This window comes from Salvelinus alpinus, chromosome 22, assembly GCF_045679555.1.
Source record: "Salvelinus alpinus chromosome 22, SLU_Salpinus.1, whole genome shotgun sequence".
Lineage (NCBI taxonomy): Eukaryota > Metazoa > Chordata > Actinopteri > Salmoniformes > Salmonidae > Salvelinus > Salvelinus alpinus.
The window spans coordinates 36,699,999-36,725,024 of record NC_092107.1 but is presented as its reverse complement, the minus strand read 5'-3'; the positions used below and the strand labels follow the sequence as shown (position 1 = coordinate 36,725,024).

General features: G+C 44.9%; 1 protein-coding gene across 1 annotated transcript; it reads right to left on the bottom strand.

The window, feature by feature from the left end:
- Positions 1–285: 285 nt before the first annotated feature.
- On the bottom strand, positions 286–18,632 carry LOC139549483 (extracellular calcium-sensing receptor-like). The gene is made up of 9 exons (XM_071360036.1): positions 18,603–18,632; positions 17,132–17,311; positions 4,951–5,054; positions 4,210–4,504; positions 3,360–3,649; positions 2,841–3,121; positions 2,371–2,591; positions 1,768–2,113; positions 286–1,500 (listed from the first exon to the last, which is right to left on the bottom strand). The coding sequence occupies exons 1-9, from the start codon at positions 18,630–18,632 to the stop codon at positions 584–586; spliced, it is 2,664 nt and encodes an 887-aa protein (XP_071216137.1). The 3' UTR covers positions 286–583.
- Positions 18,633–25,026: the final 6,394 nt, after the last annotated feature.

Genomic DNA, 25,026 nt, shown 5'->3' with positions numbered 1-25,026 from the left:
GAACAGTGTGTGTCTTAATTAACTGCTCTAGTAGGTGATGTAAGCATGAGAAGACTGACCATCACTGGACACTGGGTTGAAGTGTTAATGTGAAAAGGTTGGTTTGTTTATGATCTGTAATTAATAACATGTAATGAATATTAAAAAAAACAAGGTATCGAACAAATGTGGATTGAGAGGCCAAGCAATCATTGACATGACACCAATATATCTGAAAATGTTTATTATATTATTATAATACATATTATGATGAATTAGAATATCAATTGAACACATGCACTTCAATGTTATATCAATTCATATAAGAATAAAGCTTTTCTCCAACAACATGGAAGTGGTTCCACTCTGTAGGCTACTGCTAATCACATCACTTAGCAGGTCAAATTAGATTTTAAAACTCTAGCTTTGAACAATCTCTCATAACATTGGAATATCTAAAGTGAACCTGTTACATGTTACTAGTTACAATGTTACCAATGATTAGCTGCTAAATTGTTGGTCATCTCTGTCAGAGTAGTCCTACCTAACTGTATGATAAACCATATAACTGAACGTTACAATGTTTTTTCCCCTCAATCATTTCTTAATAACGTATATCATTGGATGTCTTCTCCATAAGGTGTTTCTTGGTGTTCTTCTCCGGCCTGAACAGAATAATGAAGCATTTAGGAACAAATAACAGAAAGAACAACCCAAAGCTAGAGGTGATGATGGCAAAGATCTCCACAGCTACAGTGAACTTCCCAGGAGAGCTGACATAAGCTGGGATAAAGGTGATCCAGACTGCACAGAATATGAGCATGCTGAAGGTGATGAATTTGGCCTCATTGAAGTTATCAGGCAGCTTCCGAGCCAGAAAAGCCAGCACAAAGCATAAGAGAGAAAGGAGTCCTATATACCCCAAAACAGCCCAGAATGCACCTACAGAGCCTAAGTCACACTCGAGAAGGACCTTTTCCTTGTAGGTAGTGAGGTTTTTAATGGGGAAGGGAGGGGACAGGACCAACCACAGAGTGCATATTAAAGCCTGGACAAACGTGAAGGACACTACAGTCAATCTCTGCTGTGGAGGACCAAACCATTTCATGACATTACTGGCTGGAAGTGTAGCCCTGAAGGCCATCAACACCACTATTGTTTTCCCCAGAACACAAGAGATGCAGAGGACGAAGGTGATCCCAAACGCTGTGTGGCGCAGCATACAGGACCACTCAGAGGGCCGGCCAATGAAAGTAAGAGAACACAGAAAACACAGTGTCAAGGAGAAGAGCAGCAGGAAGCTCAGCTCAGAGTTGTTGGCCCTGACGATGGCCGAAGTTCGGTGGCGGTAGAAGACAGTTGCCGTGGCGATGGCCAGACAAGCCCCGCCCACAGAGCAGGCGGTCAGGATGATTCCGAGGACCTCGTGGAAGGACAGGAACTCCACAGGCTTAAGGATACAGCGGTCTCTCTCAGCGTTGGGCCAGTACTCCTCGGGACAGATCAGACAGTCTGAAGAATCTGACCAGGACAAAACAACAGACATCAAATGTTAATAATAATAGATTCAGATTTTATTTATTTACAAATACATGTCCCACAATGCTGCACTTTGTCAGTTTACAATACAGAATGTTGAATTAATGTGCAGCTTACATGAGATAATAAGAACAGGAACATGATTGACAGACACTACCTTTGTAGTGCTGGTAATATGAATAAACCACTACTTAGTGAACCGTGATAGAAATTACAACACATTTTTGCCAACTATTCCTATAGTCCTACCTGTGTTATTACTTATTTCTCCCTCTGCACATTGGATACAGTCATAACAGCATACAGGCTTTCCTTTCTGTACAGCCTTACGAGTGCCTGGGGGACAGCTGTCACTGCACACTGACACAGGTACTTGTGTACTGTTCTTTACCCAGGTGATTTCCTTCTCCATGTCAAACATCTGGTCAGGAGGCATGGACGCATCATAGCGCCCCACTGTCACAAACTCCATCTTACCACTCTCCCCTATCTGCCAGTTGACCAGCTCATATGTGGGAATTGGGTCCCCGTTCGCATCGAAAGACACCTGGTACCCGTTACGAGAGAAGTTCACCGTCCTCAATCTCTCCAGGACCTGGGGGTGGGAAGGGCAAGGGAGAGAGAGAGGGGACAAGAGAGAAGGAGAGAGGGGAAGAGAGATGGAGAGAGGGGAAGAGAGATGGAGAGATAGATGGAGAGAGGGGAAGAGAGATGGAGAGAGATAAACAGAACTTTCACATGACTCGTATATTTCTCAAAAGTGTTACTTCAAATCCAGCCGTAATGGCCTTCATACATGTAGTCTAAATAAACATATATATCAGGACATTATACTATCGTCTTGTCATTCACCTGTGTTGGCTTCACATGGAGGTTTTTGTAACAGTTCACAGTGGAGTTTTCTCTCTCTTCGCAAACGATGCTGTGGATGGCGTGTGCTATGGCGTAAACAGCTTTGTACACCATGTTAGTGACACGCAGCTGGGATGTATCTGTGTAGGGGGTCTGTAGCTGCTGTATATCCTCACTGCCATCACACACCTTCTCTTCAACCCCAACACCTGTAGAGGTCCCTACAGACAGACAGAGAGAGAGAGAGACAGAATGATAGAGGTACAGATAGATAGATAGATAGATAGATAGATAGATAGATAGATAGATAGATAGATAGATAGATAGATAGATAGATAGATAGATAGATAGATAGATAGATAGATAGATAGATAGATAGATAGATAGATAGATAGATAGATAGATAGATAGATAGATAGATAGATAGATAGATAGATAGATAGATACGTAGATACCTATCCCCAGCCGACAGCCAAAGGCTCCCTCCCAGAACTCAGTGAGCAGGGGAGAGTTGGACACCTTCTGTGGGGAGAGGTCCAGGAGGAAGTCCCTGAGTCCGGGGATGACAGAGCGTTGGATGCCAAAGCCGATGGCCCCGGCACACAGGCCGAAGCGCAGCATATCTGGGTCAGTGACCCAGGTCTCGCTCCCGATCCACTGGCGGGGAGGAGAGGGCAGGCGGTCCAACTCCCTCAGCAGGATCCTCATGTCCCCAGTGGCTGCAAATGCAACCACCACCCGGGCTGTGGAGCTGGGGAACATGATTATATCATAACACATGCTTGTCATGTTTGTCATTCATTGGAATGTATCAGTGAAGTGAACATGAACATTAGTATAAATCAACACTTTTGACATGTTTAAGATATGCAAATCATGTTGGTCTCACAGATCAGCTTTGGGAAAAGAGAGAAATTAATAATTGCAGCTTTTACAAATATGGTCTTGCATTTGTGTGAATGAAAAGTTCAAATGTAATCACGGATCACCTGCGGATCACGTCGGCCACTCGTTGCACTCTGCTGAGTGGGTTGGTACGGTAGAAGGCTTCAGAATACTCCACACAGATGCCTTCCTCTTGTGCTGCCTGTAGGAAAGCCGCCATCCCGTTATTACCGTAGTCAGAGTCGGAACGGACCGCCCCAATCCAGGTCCAGCCGAAGTGCCTGATGAGGCGGGCCAGAGCGGCAGCCTGGAACTGGTCACTGGGGATGGTTCTGAAGAAGGTTGGATACTGTTTCTTATCACTCAGACACGCACAGGTGGAAAAGTGGCTCACCTAGGTAGAAACAGACAGTCGAAAACATGAGAACATCACGTCGGCCTAACAACTAGTGTATTGGCTACTTCCTGATTTTTGTCTTTAGCTATGTATTATGATGTTAGGCAGGCAATAATAATAAGCCGATTTATTGTTTTTCGTTTTGCCAGAATGAAAAGGATGTACACAAAGTGTGAAACTAATCCCTGGTCTCCCATAACAACCTAGCCTATGAAAGATAGTCCTAGATAGGATGTACACATTTCTACCCAAGACCTTGGTCATGCTATTCATATTGATAATAGTTTTATAAGTCATACTGGTGCTGTGAAAAACATGAGTAAAAGGTGTTACAACAATCCCTAGTCTCCCATAACAACCTAGCCTATGAAAGATAGTCCTCAGTCTATGTTGAAATGCCTATAGAAGTTCTCCAAACTTTCTCCACATAATTTCACACAGAAATGTATATTCCTGAAAGAGAGGAGAATACAGTTGAAATACAGGAAATTAAAAGAGGATTTCTTTCCTGAAAGAGAGGAGAATATATGATTTCTTTTCTTTCCACAGGAGTTTACCTGAGGAATGCCGAAAGGGCCGATGATGCGCAACATGCTGATGGTAGGCGTGGAGCCAGACTCGCCCACGATAGCTGTCACCGTAGCTGATTTCGAGCACTGTTCTCCGGTATCAAACATGGGATCCAGGCCGTTAGCCAGTTGGAAAGCCACTTTCACGGCCATGGGGACCGAGGAGCATGAGTCATGCACTTGATAACCGAGTGTGACACCCGGTAGAAGGTCCGAACTGTTGTTAATCTCCTCAACTGCGAAGACCATGGCACGCGAGAATCGCAACTCACGGGAATCCAAACTGTAAATAGAAGATAGGTGAGTGAGCACCACTTGACTAAATGGTAAACTAGCATATAGAATACATGGTTATACGAGGGCAAACATCTTAATATCTAGCCTTATTTTCCACACTGTCTACATGCCTACACTTTTGTTATCGGTAGTTGAGGACATTGTAGGATAGCCTGCTTTTTGAAAATGTGACCCTTTGTAACAGTAGGCTTTACCTACTCTCTCAGATACAAACACACTTTTTATCTGTCTTTAAAACACTGTTTGTCTGTCTTTAAACGCTTTTTCTGTCTTTAAAACACTGTTAATCTGTCTTTAAAACATTGTTTATCTGTTTGTAAACACACGTTGTATATGTCCTTAAAACACTGTTCCTCTGTCTTGTAAACACAATTCATCTGTCTCCCCAAGCAGTCACAGTCCTGTCCCCTGTTCCCTCTTGCGCTCACTGACCTCCCTGTGCACTGCAGAGGCTCAGGCATGCTGGTGTAGCTGTGTTCCACAGTGTGCATATAGTAGTGCATGGAGAAAACACCCCCGATGACAAAGTCCCCGTCCTGGGAGAATGCCGGAGGACGAGGGCTGCCTTGGAGCCTGCATCTTACAGACTCCAGCCCAGAGGCAGAGGCAGAGGCAGACGAGAGCAAGGCAAGCCCACCAGCCACCACAGCTAGATGTAGCAGACCCAGACTACCAGCCAGACTTGGATCCAGAGCAGGAGCCGGAGAGAGCCTCATTCCCCTGATGTGTAGACGGTATGGCGTAATACAGTGCCACACAGACCCACATAGGACAGGTTACCTCTCTACTCTGGTTTAAATACCCACCGTACCTCTGTGGGGATTCCTCTGAGGACCACACTGTGGGTATGGCCATGCCAAGGAGGGAGGGGCTAGAGGCTGCTCTGCTCACCCAGTCAGGTCCTGATTCTTTCAGCTATAGAGAGAATATGCACCAGCATCAGAACTATGTTGACTGTAATGGTTTAGATCGACATAAACATACATTAGACAGACAATAACCATCTGGCCCTCTTATATTTCCTCTACAGTCTTGTCCTCTTGGCACGTTGGCTCTAAAGGAAGCTTGTTCTCAAGTGTCTGTCCTATATCTGAGAAAGGTCACAATGTATTATTATATATTTTTTATTTTAACATGTGTTTATATTTGGCACTAAACAGTTCCCACACTATACAGTCGTGGCCAAAAGTTTTGAGAATGACACAAATATTAATTTTCACAAAGTCTTCTGCCTCAGTTTGTATGATGGCAATTTGCATATTCTACAGAATGTTATGAAGTGTGATCAGATGAATTGCAATTAATTGCAAAGTCCCTCTTTGCCATGCAAATTAACTGAATCCCCAAAAACATTTCCACTGCATTTCAACCCTGTCACAATAGGACCAGCTGACATCATGTCAGTGATTCTCTCTTTAACACAGGTGCGAGTGTTGACGAGGACAAGCCTGGAGATCACTCTGTCATGCTGATTGAGTTCGAATAACAGACTGGAAGCTTCAATAGGAGGGTGGTGCTTGGAATCTTTGTTCTTCCTCTGTCAACCATGGTTACCTGCAGGGAAACACGTGCCGTCATCATTGCTTTGCACAAAAAGGGCTTCACAGGCAAGGGTATTGCTGCCAGTATGATTGCACCTAAATCAACCATTTATCGGATCATCAAGAACTTCAAGGAGAGTGGTTCAATTGTTGTGAAGAAGACTTCAGGGCGCCCAAAAAAGTCCAGCAAGCGCCAGGACCATCTCCTAAAGTTGATTCAGCCGCGGGATTGGGGCACCACCAGTACAGAGCTTGCTCAGGAATGGCAGCAGGCAGGTGTGAGTGCATCTGCATGCACAGTGAGGTGAGGACTATTGGAGGATGGCCTGGTGTCAAGAAGGGCAGCAAAGAAGCCACTTCTCTCCAGGAAAAACATCAGGGACAGAATGATATTCTGCAAAAGGTAGAGGGATTGGACTGCTGAGGACTGTGGTAAAGTATTTTTCTCTGATGAATCCCCTTTCCGATTGTTTGGGGCATCTGGAAAAAAGCTTGTCCTGAGAAGACAAGGTGAGTGCTACAATCAGTCCTGTGTCATGCCAACAGTAAAGCATCCTGAGACCATTCATGTGTGGGGTTGTTTCTCAGCCAAGGGAGTGGGCTCACTCACAATTTTGCCTAAGAACACAGCCATGAATAAAGAAGGTACCAACACATCCAATGCAAGTTCTCCAAACCATCCAGGAACAGTTTGGTGACGAACAATGCCTTTTCCAGCATGATGGAGCACCTTGCCATTAGGCTAAAGTGATAACTAAGTGACTCGGGGAACAAAACATAAAAATGTTGGGTCCATGGCCAGGAAACTCCACAGACCTTAATCCCATTGAAAACTTGTGGTCAATCCTCAAGAGGCGGGTGGACAAACAAAAACCCACAAATTCTGACAAACTCCAAGCATTGATTATGCAAGAATGGGCTGCCAACAGTCAGGATGTGGCCCAAAAGTTAATTGACAGCATACCAGGGCAGATTGCAGAGGTCTTGAAAAAGAAGGGTCACCACTACAAATTTTGACTCTTTGCATCAACTTCATGCAATTGTCAATAAAAGCCTTTGACACTTATGAAATGCTATTCCATAGTAACATCTGACAAAAATATCTAAAGACACTGAATCAGCAAACTTTGTGGAAATTAATAGTTGTGTCATTCTCAAAACTTTTGGCCACGAATGTACATACTTCCAGCATTTTTTATAACTGGTACCGGGGACATTCAGACGAGTATTGTGATGCCTGTGGGTTTCCTCGAGCAAAACAACCAACTAGTCTCACATTTATTAGTGTGTTGCCCAAACGGTTTGGACGCTACAAAACAGAAGTTGGCAGCAGATCGGCTGTACTGAATTCAGACGAGTCCCAAGAGCGTGTGTAGGTCAAATAGAAAAACGGAGAATACCATCGTGTTCGTGACTAATCTTTCGATAGAGTTCGTAGGCGAACCATTTGGATGCTACAGACGATTTTGTGAGAAGACCAATTTTCGAGATGTCTCATGGTCTGACAAACATCGCTCTATCTCTGTCACCTATCACCACAGATGCGGAAGTGTGACATCCGCAGATTTGGTGGATGGAGACGCACCCAACGCAAAAAAATATCGCTAATCTTAAACTGACAGATTTTTATGGGGATTTTTTTACTATGCTGTTTGAATTTCTGTGGGTCTGCGGAAATCGACTCTAGGGGATTTTAATGTTAATGCTCAGTGGTGCTCAAATGAAGCAGTTTGTTACCATAAATAGTCAGTCAACATGATTTCTGTGGAATTGCAATAGATTTTTCTGGGTGATTATGTGAGTTTCATTTGTTCATGATTTTTCTGTGCTCTAATTTGGATATTTATATTGAGGTTTTCATATTTTTTGTCTCCCAAGTGTACCAATTACAGTAATTAGAGTCGCAACAATAACTCCAGATTAATAAATATACATTTTATTTTTTCATCTTCCATGTAGCAAGATTCTACTCAACAGTTGTTGAGGTGGAAGATACAATTGTTAAACAAAGTTTCACACATAGTACTTACACTGAGTTTATAAAACATTAGGAACACCTTCGAAATATTGAATTGCACCACCCCCCTTTTGCCCTCAGAAAAGCCTCAATTCGTTGGGGGATGGACTCTACAAGTGGTCAAAAGTGTTCCAGAGGGTTTCTGACCCATGATGACTCCAATTCTTTTAAGTTGGCTGGATGTCCTTTGGGTGGTGGACCATTCTTGATACACACAGGAAACTTTTGAGTGTGAAAAACACAGCAGTGTTGCAGTTCTTGACACAAACCGGTGCACCTGGCACCTACTACCATAACCCATTCAAATGCACTGAAATATCATTCACCCTCTGAATGGCCTAAACCTAAACCCACTCCAATTTGCTTTCCGCCCCAATAGGTTCACTGATGATGCAATCGCCATCACACTGCACACTGCCCTATCCCATCTGGACAATAGGAATACCTATGTAAGAATGCTGTTCATTGACTACAGCTCAGCATTTAACACCATAGTACCCTCCAAACTCGTCGTAAAGCTCAAGACCTTGAGTCTCGACCCCGCCCTGTGCAACTGCGTCCTGGACTTTTAGACGGGCCGCCCCCAGGTGGTGAAGGTAGGAAACAACATCTCCACCCCGCTGATCCTCAACACTCAACATCATCAAGATTGCAGACGACACTACAGTGGTAGGCCTGGTTACCAACAATGACGAGACAGAGGTGAGGGCCCTCGGAGTGTGGTGTCAGAAAAATAACCTCTCAATAAACGTCAACAAAACAAAGGATATGATCATGGACTTCAGGAAACAGCAGAGGAAGCTCCCCCATCCACATTGACGGGACAGTAGTGGAGATGGTATATATATACAGTGGGGAGAACAAGTATTTGATACACTGACAATTTTGCAGGTTTTCCTACTTACAAAGCATGTAGAGGTCTGTAATTTTTATCATACGTACACTTCAACTGTGAGAGAAGGAATCTAAAACAAAAATCCAGAAAATGACATTGTATGATTTTTTATTAATTAATTTGCATTTTATTGCATGACATAAGTATTTGATACATCAGAAAAGCAGAACTGAATATTTGGTACAGAAACCTTAGTTTGCAATTACAGAGATCATACGTTTCCTGTAGTTCTTGACCAGGTTTGCACACACTGCAGCAGGGATTTTGGCCCACTCCTCCATACAGACCTTCTCCAGATCCTTCAGGTTTCGGGGCTGTCGCTGGGCAATACGGACTTTCGGCTCCCTCCAAAGATTTTCTATTGGGTTCAGGTCTGGAGACTGGCTAGGCCACTCCAGGACCTTGAGATGCTTCTTACGGAGCCACTCCTTAGTTGCCCTGGCTGTGTGTTTCGGGTCGTTGTCATGCTGGAAGACCCAGCCACGACCCATCTTCAATGCTCTTACTGAGGGAAGGAGGTTGTTGGTCAAGATCTCGCGATACATGGCCCCATCCATCCTCCCTTCAATACGGTGCAGTCGTCCTGTCCCCTTTGCAGAAAAGCATCCCCAAAGAATGATGTTTCCACCTCCATGCTTCACGGTTGGGATGGTGTTCTTGGGGTTGTACTCATCCTTCTATTCCTCCAAACACGGCGAGTGGAGTTTAGAGCAAAAAGCTCTATTTTTGTCTCATCAGACCACATGACCTTCTCCCATTCCTCCTCTGGATCATCCAGATGGTCATTGGCAAACTTCAGACGGGCCTGGACATGCGCTGGCTTGAGCAGGGGGACCTTGCGTGCGCTGCAGGATTTTAATCCATGACGGCGTAGTGTGTTACTAATGGTTTTCTTTGAGACTGTGGTCCCAGCTCTCTTCAGGTCATTGACCAGGTCCTGCCGTGTAGTTCTGGGCTGATCCCTCACATTCCTCATGATCATTGATGCCCCACGAGGTGAGATCTTGCATGGAGCCCCAGACCGAGGGTGATTGACCGTCATCTTGAACTTCTTCCATTTTCTAATAATTGTGCCAACAGTTGTTGCCTTCTCACCAAGCTGCTTGCCTATTGTCCTGTAGCCCATCCCAGCCTTGTACAGGTCTACAATTTATCCCTGATGTCCTTACACAGCTCTCTGGTCTTGGCCATTGTGGAGAGGTTGGAGTCTGTTTGATTGAGTGTGTGGACAGGTGTCTTTTATACAGGTAACGAGTTCAAACAGGTGCAGTTAATACAGGTAATGAGTGGAGAACAGGAGGGCTTCTTAAAGAAAAACTAACAGGTCTGTGAGAGCCGGAATTCTTACTGGTTGGTAGGTGATCAAATACTTATGTCATGCAATAAAATGCAAATTAATTACTTAAAAATCATACAATGTGATTTTCTGGATTTTTGTTTTAGATTCCGTCTCTCACAGTTGAAGTGTACCTATGATAAAAATGACAGACCTCTACATGCTTTGTAAGTAGGAAAACCTGCAAAATCGGCAGTGTATCAAATACTTGTTCTCCCCACTGTATATATATATATATATATACAGTGGGGAGAACAAGTATTTGATACACTGCCGATTTTGCAGGTTTTCCTACTTACAAAGCATGTAGAGGTCTGTAATTTTTATCATAGGTACACTTCAACTGTGAGAGACGGAATCTAAAACAAAAATCCAGAAAATCACATTGTATGATTTTTAAATAATTAATTTGCATTTTATTGCATGACATAAGTATTTGATCACCTACCAACCAGTAAGAATTCCGGCTCTCACAGACCTGTTAGTTTTTCTTTAAGAAGCCCTCCTGTTCTCCACTCATTACCTGTATTAACTGCACCTGTTTGAACTCGTTACCTGTATAAAAGACACCTGTCCACACACTCAATCAAACAGATTCCAACCTCTCCACAATGGCTAAGACCAGAGAGCTGTGTAAGGACATCAGGGATAAAATTGTAGACCTGCACAAGGCTGGGATGGGCTACAGGACAATAGGCAAGCAGCTTGGTGAGAAGGAAACAACTGTTGGCGCAATTATTAGAAAATGGAAGAAGTTCAAGATGACGGTCAATCACCCTCGGTCTGGGGCTCCATGCAAGATTTCACCTCGTGGGGCATCAATGATCATGAGGAAGGTGAGGGATCAGCCCAGAACTACACGGCAGGACCTGGTCAATGACCTGAAGAGAGCTGGGACCACAGTCTCAAAGAAAACCATTAGTAACACACTACGCCGTCATGGATTAAAATCCTGCAGCGCACGCAAGGTCCCCCTGCTTAAGCCAGTGCATGTCCAGGCCTGTCTGAAGTTTGCCAATGACCATCTGGATGATCCAGAGGAGGAATGGGAGAAGGTCATGTGGTCTGATGAGACAAAAATAGAGCTTTTTGGTCTAACTCCACTCACCGTGTTTGGAGGAAGAAGAAGTATGAGTACAACCCCAAGAACACCATCCCAACCGTGAAGCATGAAGGTGGAAACATCATTCTTTGGGGATGCTTTTCTGCAAAGGGGACAGGACGACTGCACCGTATTGAGGGGAGGATGGATGGGGCCATGTATCGCGAGATCTTGGCCAACAACCTCCTTCCCTCAGTAAGAGCATTGAAGATGGGTCGTGGCTGGGTCTTCCAGCATGACAACGACACGAAGCACACAGCCATGGCAACTAAGGAGTGGCTCCGTAAGAAGCATCTCAAGGTCCTGGAGTGGCCTAGCCAGTCTCCAGACCTGAACCCAATAGAAAATCTTTGGAGGGAGCTGAACGTCCGTATTGCCCAGCGACAGCCCCGAAACCTGAAGGATCTGGAGAAGATCTGTAGGGAGGAGTGGGCCAAAATCCCTGCTGCAGTGTGTGCAAACCTAGTCAAGAACTACAGGAAACGTATGATCTCTGTAATTGCAAACAAAGGTTTCTGTACCAAATATTAAGTTCTGCTTTTCTGATGTATCAAATACTTATGTCATGCAATAAAATGCAAATTAATTACTTAAAAATCATACAATGTGATTTTCTGGATTTTTGTTTTAGATTCCGTCTCTCATAGTTGAAGTGTACCTATGATAAAAATTATAATTTTTATCATAGGTACACTTCAACTGTGAGAGACGGAATCTAAAACAAAAATCCAGAAAATCACATTGTATGATTTTTAAGTAATTAATTTGCAGTAAGTCTTGCAAAGACTTGGCACAGGGATGGATTTTTTAAGCTATGGCAAAGGATGGATTTTTTAAACTATGGCAAAGGATGGAGAAAAAGTGTGACACCAATAAAGCGCAGCCCTGCTGTAGGGGAAATACTATGTAGTGCCAGGGTGCCAAGAGGACTAGACTGTAGGGGAAATACTATGTAGTGCCAGGGTGCCAAGAGGACTAGACTGTAGGGGAAATACTATGTAGTGCCAGGGTGCCAAGAGGACTAGACTGTAGGGGAAATACTGTGTAGAGCCAGCGTGCCAAGAAGACTAGACTGTAGAGGAAATACTGTGTAGAGCCAGCGTGCCAAGAGGACTAGACTGTAGGGGAAATACTGTGTAGAGCCAGCGTGCCAAGAGGACTAGACTGTAGGGGAAATACTGTGTAGAGCCAGCGTGCCAAGAGGACTAGACTGTAGAGGAAATACTGTGTAGAGCCAGCGTGCCAAGAGGACTAGACTGTAGAGGAAATACTGTGTAGAGCCAGCGTGCCAAGAGGACTAGACTGTAGAGGAAATACTGTGTAGAGCCAGCGTGCCAAGAAGACTAGACTGTAGGGGAAATACTGTGTAGAGCCAGCGTACCAAGAGGACTAGACTGTAGAGTAAATATAAGAGAGCCAGATGGTTATTGTGTGTCTACTGTATGTTTATGTCTATCTAAACCATTACAGTCAACGTAGTTCTGATGCTGGTGCATATTGTATAGCTAAAAGAATCCGGACCTGACTGGGTGAGCAGAGCAGCCTCTAGCCCCTCCCTCCTTGGCATGGCCATACCCACAGTGTGGCCCCCAGAGGAATCCCCACAGAGGTACGGTGGGTATTTAAACCAGAGTAGAGAGGTAACCTGACCTTTGTGGGTCTGTGTGGCACTGTATTACGCCATACCTTCTACACATCAGGGGAATGAGGCTCTCTCCGGCTCCTGCTCTGGATCCAAGTCTGGCTGGTAGTTTGGTTCTACTACATCTAGCTGTGGTTGCTGGTGGGCTTGCCTTGCTCTCATCTGCCTCTGCCTCTGCCTCTGCCTCTGCCTCTGCCTCTGCCTCTGCCTCTGCCTCTGCCTCTGCCTCTGGGCTGGAGTCTGTCAGATGCAGGCTCCAAGGCACAACTCGTCCTCCGGCGTTCTCCCAGGACGGGGACTTTGTCATCGGGGGTGTTTTCTCCATTCATTACTATATGCACACTGTGGATCACAGCTACACCAGCATGCCTGAGCCTCTGCAGTGCACAGGGAGGTCAGTGAGCGCAAGAGGGAACAGGGGACAGGACTGTGGCTTTGTGGGTATACAGATAAATTGTGTTTTAAAGACAGAGAAACAGTGTGTTTAAAGACAGAGACAGTGTGTTTAAAGACAGAGAGACAGTGTTAATGACAGAGAAACAATGTGTTTAAAGATAGATAAACAGTGTTTTAAAGAAAGATAAAGAATGTGTTTTAATTAAGACAGATTAACAGTGTGTTTAAAGACAGATAAAACGTGTGTTTGTGTCTGAGAGAGTAGGTAAAGACTACTGTTACAAAGGATCACATTTTCAATTGCAGGCTATCCTACAATGTCCTCAATTACAGACAACAGAAGTGTAGGCATATAGACTGTATGGAAAATAATACTAGATATTAGGCTGTTTGCCATGGTAACATTCTACAGGCTAGTTTATGATTCGTCAGGAAGTGCTGACTGACCCATCTTCTATTTACAGGATGGATTCCCGTGAGTTGCGCTACTCGCGCGCCATGATCTTCGCAGTTGAGGAGATAAACAACAGTTCGTACCTTCTACCGGGTGTCACGCTTGGTTATCAAGTGCACGACTCCTGCGCCTCGGTCCCTATGGCTGTGAAAGTGGCCTTCCAGCTGGCTAACGGCCTGGACCCAATGTTTGATACCGGAGAACAGTGCTCGGGGTCGGCTACAGTGACAGCTATCGTGGGCGAGTCTGCCTCCACGCCTACCATCAGCATGTTGCGCATCATCGGCCCTTTCGGCATTCCTCAGGTAAACTCCTGTGGAAAGAAATCATTCAGCTTCTTCTAATTTACTATATTCCTAGTGTATATTCTCCTCTCTTTCAGGAAATCCTCTTAACTTCCTGTAGTCCAACTGTATTCTCCTCTCTTTCAGGAATATACATTTCTGTGTGAAATTATGTGGAGAAAGGCATTTGAACATAGACTGAGGACTATGAGTCTGGAGAACGTCTTTTGCCATTTGAACATAGACTGAGGACTATCTTTCATAGGCTAGGTTGTTATTGGAGACCAGGGATTAGTTTCACACTTTGTGTATCCTTTTCATTCTGGCCTAATGAAAAACAATGAGTTGGCTTATTATTATTAAAGTCTCCCTAACATCAAACTACATAGCTAAATAAAAAAAGCAGGAAGTAGCCAATACATTAGAGTTGTTAGGGCGACATGATGTTCTTTCTTTGTTTTCGACTGTCTGTTTCTACCTAGGTGAGCCACTCTTCCACCTGTGCGTGTCTGAGTGATAAGAAACAGTATCCAACCTTCTTCAGAACCATCCCCAGTGATCAGTTCCAGGCTGCCGCTCTGGCCCACCTCATCAGGCACTTCGGCTGGACCTGGATTGGGGCGGTCCGTTCCGACTCTGACTACGGTAATAACGGGATGGCGGCTTTCCTACAGGCAGCACAAGAGGAAGGTATCTGTGTGGAGTATTCTGAAGCCTTCTCCCGTACCAACGCACCCAGCAGAGTGCAACGGGTGGCCGACGTGATCCGCAGGTGATCCGTGATTACATTTGACCTTTTCATTCATACAAATGCAAGACTGTATTTATAAAAAATACTATTGTTATTAATTTCTCTCTTTTCCCAAAGCTGATCTGTGAGACCAACATGATTTGCATATCTTAAACGTGTCAAAAGTGTTGATTAATACTAATGTTCATGTTCACTTCACTGAGACATTCCAATGAATGATAAACATGACAAGCATGTGTTATGATATAATCATGTTCCCCAGCTCCACAGCAAGGGTGGTGGTGGCATTCGTAGCCTCTGGGGACATGAGAATCTTGCTGGAGGAGATGGACCGCCTGCCCTCTCCTCCCCGCCAGTGGATCGGGAGCGAGACCTGGGTCACTGACCCAGATATGCTGCGCTTCGGCCTGTGTGCCGGGGCCATCGGCTTTGGCATCCAACGCTCTGTCATCCCCGGACTCAGGGACTTCCTCCTGGACCTCTCCCCACAGAAGGTGTCCAACTCTCCCCTGCTCACAGAGTTCTGGGAGGGAGCCTTTGGCTGTAGGCTGGAGATAGGTATCTATCTATCTATCCATCCATCCATCCATCCATCCATCCATCCATCCATCCATCCATCCGTCTGTCTGTCTGTCTATCTATCTACTTACATGTCTGTCTGTCTGTCTGTCTGTCTGTCTGTCTGTCTGTCTGTCTGTCTGTCTGTCTGTCTGTCTGTCTGTCTGTCTGTCTGTCTGTCTGTCTGTCTGTCTGTCTGTCTGTCTGTCTGTCTGTCTGTCTGTCTGTCTGTCTGTCTGTCTGTCGGTCTGTCGGTCTGTCGGTCTGTCGGTCTGTCGGTCTTTAGGGAACTCTACAGGTGTTGGGGTTAAAGAGAAGGTGTGTGATGACAGTGAGGATATACAGCAGCTACAGACCCCCTACACAGATACATCCCAGCTGCGTGTCACTAACATGGTGTATAAAGCTGTTTACGCCATAGCACACGCCATCCACAGCATCGTTTGTGAAGAGAGAGAAAACTCCACTGTGAACTGTGACAAAAACCTCAATGTGAAGCCAACACAGGTGAATGACAAGTCTGTAGGATAATGTCCTGATTGATATGTTTATTGAGACTACATGTATGAAGGCCTTGGAGTTCCCATTATACTTTACAACGTCTTCTGAAGTAACACATCTGATAAATATGAGTTGAATTAATGTTCTGTTTCTCTCTCCATCTCTCTTCCCTTCTCTCAATTTCTCTCCTTCCATCTTTCTTCCCCTTTCTCCATCTCTCATCTCTCTTCATCTATCTCTCCATCTCTCTTCCCCACACTCATCTCTCTCTCCCTTATCTCCATTTCTCTTCACCTCTCTCCTTCTCTCTCGTCCTCTCTCTCTCTCTCCCTTGCGCTTCCAACCCCCAGGTCCTGGAGAGATTGAGGAGGGTGAACTTCTCTCGTAACGGGTACCAGGTGTCTTTCGATGCCAACGGGGACCCAGTGGCCACCTATGAGCTGGTCAACTGGCAGATACGGGAGAGTGGGAAGATGGAGTTTGTGACAGTGGGGCGCTATGATGCGTCCATGCCTCCTGACCAGAGGCTTGACATCAAGAGGGAAATCACCTGGGTAAAGAACAGTACACAAGTACCTGTGTCAGTGTGCAGTGAGAGCTGTCCCCCAGGCACTCGTAAGGCTGTACAGAAAGGAAAGCCTGTATGCTGTTATGACTGTATCCAATGTTCAGAGGGAGAAATAAGTAATAAAACAGGTAGGACTATAGGAACAGTTGGCAAAAATGTGTTGTAATTTCTATCACGGTTTGCTAAGTAGTGGTTTATTCATATTACCAGCACTACAAAGATAGTGTCTGTCAATCATGTTCCTGTTCTTATTATCTCATGTAAGCTGCACATTAATTCAACATTCTGTATTGTAAACTGACAAAGTGCAGCATTGTGGGACATGTCTTTGTAAATAAATAAAACCTGAATCTATTATTACTAACATTTGATGTCTGTTGTTTTGTCCTGGTCAGATTCTTCAGACTGTTTGATCTGTCCCGAGGAGTACTGGCCCAACGCTGAGAGAGACCGCTGTATCCTTAAGCCTGTGGAGTTCCTGTCCTTCCACGAGGTCCTCGGAATCATCCTGACTGCCTGCTCTGTGGGCGGGGCTTGTCTGGCCATCGCCACGGCAACTGTCTTCTACCGCCACCGAACTTCGGCCATCGTCAGGGCCAACAACTCTGAGCTGAGTTTTCTGCTGCTCTTCTCCTTGGCTATGTGTTTTCTGTGTTCTCTTACTTTCATTGGCCGGCCCTCTGAGTGGTCCTGTATGCTGCGTCACACAGCGTTTGGGATCACCTTCGTCCTTTGCATCTCTTGTGTTCTGGGAAAAACAATAGTGGTGTTGATGGCCTTCAGGGCTACACTTCCAGGCAGTAATGTCATGAAATGGTTTGGTCCTCCACAGCAGAGATTGACTGTAGTGTCCTTCACGTTTGTCCAGGCTTTGATATGCACTCTGTGGTTGGTCCTGTCCCCTCCCTTCCCCATTAAAAACCTCACTACCTACAAGGAAAAGATCATTCTAGAGTGTGATGTGGGTTCAGCTATTGGTTTCTGGGCTGTGTTGGGCTATATAGGACTCCTGTCTCTCTTGTGCTTTGTGCTGGCTTTTCTGGCTCGGAAGCTGCCTGATAACTTCAATGAGGCAAAATTCATCACCTTCAGCATGCTCATATTCTGTGCAGTCTGGATCACCTTTATCCCAGCTTATGTCAGCTCTCCTGGGAAGTTGACTGTCGCTGTGGAGATCTTTGCCATCATCACCTCTAGCTTTGGGTTGTTCTTTCTGTTATTTGTTCCTAAATGCTTCATTATTCTGTTCAGGCCGGAGAAGAACACCAAGAAACACCTTATGGAGAAGACATCCAATGATATACGTTATTAAGAAATGATTGAGGGGAAAAAACATTGTAACGTTCAGTTATATGGTTTATCATACAGTTAGGTAGGACTACTCTGACAAAGATGACCAACAATTTAGCAGCTAATCATTGGTAACCTTTTAACTAGTAATATGTAACAGGTTCACTTTAGATATTCCAATGTTATGAGAGATTGTTCTAATCTAGAGTGTTAAAATCTAATTTGACCTGCTAAGTGATGTGATTAGCAGTAGCCTACAGAGTGGAACCACTTCCATGTTGTTGGAGAAAAGCTTTATTCTTATATGAATTGATATAACATTGAAGTGCATGTGCTCAATTGCTATTGTAATTCATCATATTATGTATTATAATAATATAATAAACATTTTCATATGAAGATGAAGTCGGAAGTTTACATACACTTAGGTTGGAGTCATTAAACTCATTTTTCAACAACTCCACACATTTCTAACAAATTATAGTTTTGGCAAGTCTGCTAGGACATCTACTTTGTATATGACACAAATCATTTTTCAAACAATTGTTTACAGACAGATTATTTCACTTTTAATTCATTGTTTCACACTTCCAGTGGGTGAGATGTTTACATACACTAAGTTGACTGTGCCTTTAAATAGCTTGGAAAATTCCAGAAATATATATCATGGCTTTAGAAGCTTCTGATAGGCTGATTGACATCATTTGAGTCAATTGGAGGTGTACCTGTGGATGTATTTCAAGGCCTACATTCAAACTCAGTGCCTCTTTGCTTGACATCATGGTAAAATCAAATGAAACCAGCCAAGACCTCAGAAAATAAATTGTAGACCTCCACAGTCTGGTTCATCCTTGGGAGCAATTTCCAAACGCCTGAAGGTACCACGTTCATCTGTACAAACAATAGTACGCAAGTATAAACACCATGGGACCACGCAGCCGTCATACCTCTCAGGAAGGAGACACGTTCCGTCTCCTAGAGATTAATGTGCTTTCGTGCGAAAAGTGCAAATCAATCCCAGAACAACAGCAATGGAACTTGTGAAGATGCTGGAGGAAACAGGTACGAAAGCATTGATATCCACAGTAAAAGGAGTCCTATATCGACATAACCTGAAAGGCCGATCAGCAAGGAAGAAGCCACTGCTCCAAAACCGCCATAAAAATGCCAGACTACGGTTTGCAACTGCACATGGGGACAATTTACCTTCTGCACAGATACCAGACTTTTTTTTTTTTTTTTGCCTGGATAATACTCGCCAGCCTACCAGTACCAGACTGTTTCTCCCCTACAATGCCAGACTCCTGCTGTAATCCCTGGACCATTACTCCTGATCTTCATAGCTAGCTAGCACCCACCGAGTTACCCATTACCGAAGCTATCCCTGAGGCCCACCTCCCGGCCTACTCAGTTGTTCACCCGGACTCCACCCAAACACGGCTAGAACCCACTACTCCACCGGATCCTTGCCGTAAACTCTGGACCTTGGCACCGGATCCCTGCTGCTACCGAGTGGCTATAGTGGCTAACGCCCCTGCCCTGAAGCTAGCACCAGTTACACGTGAGCCAGGCGCATCTCCCGGCTAGCAAACTAAATTAATACAATTACAATATCTCTTTCGCCATCTGGTTTGGATCCTTTGTCGACACGGCGCCCCGCCGTACCGCCACGACTGGTCTGCCGACGAATACTCCATCCGCTGTGCCTTCAACCGGCCTCCGTCGGATGTCAGAGCAGACGCTTCTACCTGCCCCGGGTTACTAACTTCAAACGCTGTGTTGCGCGTGTGCTAGCGTAGTAGCGACTACTCCGCGGCTTCCCTGTTCCACCTATTGCTGTCCCCTGGACCCTATAATCACTTGGCTACATAGCTGATGCCTGCTGGACTGTCCATTAATCACGGTACTCCATTCTGTTTATTTTTTGTTTATCTATCAGCCCCCGCCGCGAACTCAGGCTCTGTGTGTAGTTAACCGAACCTCTCTGCCCAGTCATCGCCATTTTACCTGTTGTTGTTGTTTTAGCTGATTAGCTGTTGTTATCTTACCCGTTGTTGTCTTAGCTAGCTCTCCCAATCAACACCTGAGATTACTTTATGCCTCGCTGTATGTCTTTCTCAAATGCCAATATGCCTTGTATACTGTTCTTTAGGTTTGTTCAAGTTTACAATGGAGCCCCTAGTTCCACTCATCATACATCTGATACCTCCTTTGTCCCACCTCCCACACATGCGGTGACCTCACCCATTATAACCAGCATCTCCAGAGATACAACCTCTCTTATCATCACTCAGTGCCTGGGCTTACCTCCGCTGTACCCGCACCCCACCATACCCTTGTCTGCACATTATGCCCTGAATCTATTCTACCACGCCCAGAAATCTGCTCCTTTTATTCTTTGTCCCCAACGCTCTAGGCGACCAGTTTTGATAGCCTTTAGCCATACCCTCATCCTACTCCTCCTCTGTTCCTCGGGTGATGTGGAGGTAAACCCAGGCCCTGCGTGTCCCCATTCACCCTCATTTGTTGACTTCTGTGATCGAAAAAGCCTTGGTTTCATGCATGTTAACATCAGAAGCCTCCTCCCTAAGTTTGATTTACTCACTGCTTTAGCACACTCCGCCAACGCTGATGTCCTTGCCGTGTCTGAATCATGGCTTAGGAAGGCCACCAAAAATTCTGAGATTTCCATACCCAACTACAATATTTTCCGTCAAGATAGAACTGCCAAAGGGGGAGGAGTTACAATCTACTGCAGAGATAGCCTGCAATGTTCTGTCATACTTTCCAGGTCTATGCCCAAACAGTTCGAACTTTTAGTTTAAAAGATTTATCTCTCCAGAAATAAGTCTCTCACTGTTGCCGCCTGCTATCGACCCCCCTCCGCTCCCAGCTGTGCCCTGGACACCATTTGTGAATTGATCGCCCCCCCCCCATCTAGCTTCAGAGTTCGTTCTGTTAGGTGACCTAAACTGGGATATGCTTAACACCCCGGCAGTCCTACAATCTAAGCTAGATGCACTCAATCTCACACAAATCATCAAGGAACCCACCAGGTACAACCCTAAATGGGCATGGGCACTCTCATAGACATTATCCTGACCAACTTGCCCTCCAAATACACCTCCGCTGTTTTCAATCAGGATCTCAGCGATCTCTGCCTCATTTCCTGTATCCGCTATGGGTCCGCGGTCAAACGACCACCCCTCATCATTGTCAAACGCTCCCTAAAACACTTCTGCAAGCAGACCTTTCTAATCGACCTGGCCAGTATCCTGGAAGGATATTGACCTCATCCGGTCAGTCAAGGATGCGTGGTCATTCTTTAAAAGTAATATCCTCACTATCTTAGATAAGCATGCCCCGTTCAAAAATGCAGAACTAAGAACAGATATAGCTCTTGGTTCACTCCAGACCTGACTGCCCTTGACCAGCACAAAAACATCCTGTGGAGGACTGCAATAACACCGAATAGTCCCCACGATATGCAACTGTTCAGAGAAGTCAGGAACCAATACACGCAGTCAGTCAGGAAAGCAAAGGCTAGCTTTTTCAAGCAGAAATGTGCATCCTGCTCTAACTCCAAAATGTTTTGGGACACTGTAAAGTCCATGGAGAACAAGATCACCTCCTCCCAGCTGCCCACTGCACTGAGGCTAGGAAACACTGTCACCACCGATAAATCCATGATAATCGAAAATTTCAATAAGCATTTCTCAATGGCTGGCAATGCCTTCCTCCTGGCTACTCCAACCCCGGCCAACAGCTCCACACCCCCCGTAGCTACTCGCCCAAGCCTCCCCAGCTTCTCCTTCATCCAAATCCAGATAGCATGTTCTGAAAGAGCTGCAAAACCTGGACCAGTACAAATCAGCTGGGCAAGACAATCTGGACCCTCTCTTTCTTAACCTCTATTTCATCCCCTTCATCGACCTGGCCAAGTCTTTCGACTCTGTCAATCACCAAATTCTTATCGGCAGACTCAATAGCCTTGATTTTTCTAATGACTGCTTCGCCTGGTTCACCAACTACTTTGCAGACAGAGTTCAGTGGGTCAAATCGGAGGGCGACTCATTTCTCTGTACAAACTTCTGCTGAGGCCTTTGGAAAGAAGCCCCCAAAAAAGGTGACCTACTATTCCTAGGAGTAAAGTTATTTTTATGGTACATGTCACTGTTTGACTCAAAATGGCTTTTATGTGTTGGCCTGTACTCATCTGCAAGGATTGCTGCATCACTTGGAGACTTAACTTTACGTTCATTCATGTATGTAGCAACCTGGTCAGACACAGAATTTTCGAACTGTTCTAACACAATCAAATTAGACAGACCCTCAAAAGTACTAACTTCAGAAGCTGTACACCAACGATTAAATGCAGAAGTCAAATCACGAACAAACTCAGAATAGGTTTGTGAATCTAACTTTTTCCTGTAACGAAAACATTGACGATATGCCTCTGGCACAAGCTCGTAGACCTTCAGAACTGCTGATTTAATTTTAGCAAAAACTTTACTGTCAGCTACACTCAGTGCTGCAAAAGCCTCACGTGCTTTACCTGTAAGTACACATTGCAACAACATAGTCATGTCCAAATCTGACCAAGCTCTAGCTTCCGCAATACGTCTCTTTAATTTTTTTATCAACAATCTCAATCTGATAATGTTCAGCAATTTCAATTAACTGCTCCTTAGTACACAACTCTAAGGCTACCTCTGAAGGAGCTTGAACAAAACTACTCAAAATGGAAGACATTTTCCTCAACCAATACAACTATTACAAATGCTCAAAAAAACACAAAACTCACCTGCTGTCAGTCTGGGTTCAAGGATAGGAGCCACACCCCACTATCATCCAAAAACAACTAACTAACTGGCCCTGGTCTTCGTGCAGTCACATGTGGTGGGGTTTTATGCACACAAAACCAGTGGAGTGGAAAAGACAACCAGAAACTGGCAGCCCTCCCATAACCACGGAGGTGCTCCCGAGCCGATGTAGGGGAAAAGGGAAAGGGATGCTCTACCCACGTTCACTGCCACCTAAAACAAAAACACCACAATCCTCCTATTGACACTCGCTGATAAGCCTGAACAGGAGAGGACTCCCACCTGAACAAAACCCAGAAAAACACAGAGTGAATTGCTTAGCTACCAAGCTAACTGAACCAAAAGAACACATGGCGCTCAACGCTCTTTTCAACAAAATTGGCCCAACCAAAACATCCCCTCAAACAAAAAAAAATTGGCAATCTGAACTAAACTAACCCAAGTTAACTACTATCCCGGATGAGCCCCCACTTGTCACAGGCCGGCTCATAGCCTGTGACAAAAATGAGGGGACACGAACAACAGGTATAGGCCAATTAAAAAGGTTCTTTATTCTAAACAAAACTATTAACTTTAAACAAAGAAAAAGGAATGAGGTGTTTGGAAGTATCATAATGTAAGGTGTATGTAAAGTGCATGGATGCGTGAATATGTGTGTGTGAACATGACTGAGTGAAAACTATGCAAAAATACAAAGGAACAAACAAAACAGGATCATACCTGGAGGAGCGGAGAGAGAGAGAGAAGGTGATTAGTGAAGCAGCAGTTTAAATACCCTGAGCCCAGGTGACTCCAATCACTAACGACCCTCCTCTGCCTGCAGGAGGAACCGCCCCCTGCACTGCAGAGTAGGGGCCGTGACATCAATGATGTCGCTCTTGCTGCGGGCGATTCCCTGATCCACCTCTACACAGACGACACCATTCTGTATACTTCTGGCCCTTCCTTGGACACGGGGCTAACTAACCTCCAAACGAGCTTCAATGCCATACAACACTCCTTCCGTGGCCTCCAACTGCTCTTAAACGCAAGTAAAACCAAATGCATGCTTTTCAACCGTTCGCTGCCCGCACCCACCCGCCCGACTAGCATCACCAACCTGGACGGTTCCAACCTAGAATATTCGGAATAACTACAAATACCTAGGTGTCTGGTTAGACTGTGAACTCTCCATCCAGACTCATATTTAACATCTCCAATCCAAAATCAAATCTAGAATCGGCTTTCTATTTCGCAACAAAGCCTCCTTCACTCACGCTGCCAAACGTACCCTAGTAAAACTGACTATCCTACCGATCCTCGACTTCGGCGATGTCATCTACAAAATAGCTTCCAATACTCTACTCAGCAAACTGGATGCAGTCTATCACAGTGCCATCCATTTTGTTACCAAATCACCTTATACCACCCACCACTGCGACCTGTATGCTCTAGTCGGCTGGCCCTCGCCACATATTCATCGCCAGACCCACTGGCTCCAGGTCATCTATAAATCTATGCTAGGTAAAGCTCAGCCTTATCTCAGTTCACTGGTCACGATAACAACACCCACCCGTAGCACACGTTCCAGCAGGTATATCTCACTGATCATCCCCAAAGCCAACACCTCATTTGGCCGCTTTCCTTCCAGTTCTCTGCTGCCAGTGACTGGAACGATTTGCAAAAATCGCTGAAATTGGAGACTTTTATTTCCCTCACAAACTTTAAACATCAGCTATCTGAGCAGCTAACCGATCGCTGCAGCTGTACATAGTCCATCTGTAAATAGACCACCCAATCAACCTACCTCATCCCATACTGTTTTATTTACTTTTCTGCTCTTTTGCACACCAGTATCTCTACTTGCAAATCATCATCTGCTCATTTATCACTCCAGTGTTAATCTGCTAAATTGTAATTATTCGCTCCTATGGCCTATTTATTGCCTACCTCCTCATGCTTTTTGCACACACTGTATATAGACTTTCTTTTTTTCTACTATGTCATTGACTTGTTTATTGTGTTATTGGCTTGTTTATTGTTTATTCCATGTGTAACTCTGTGTTGTTGTCTGTTTCACACTGCTTTGCTTTATCTTGGCCAGGTCGCAGTTGTAAATGAGAACTTGTTCTCAACTAGCCTACCCGGTTAAAGAAAGGTGAAATAAAATAAAAAAAAGTGACCATCGTTATGTTTGGAGGAGAAAGGAGGAGGCTTGCAAATCGAAGAACACCATCCCAAACGTGAAGCACGGGGGTGGCAGCATCATGTTGTGGGGTTGCTTTGCTGCAGGAGTGACTGGTGCACTTCACAAAATAGATGGCATCATGAGGAGAGAAAATATGTGGATAAATTGAAGCAACATCTCAAG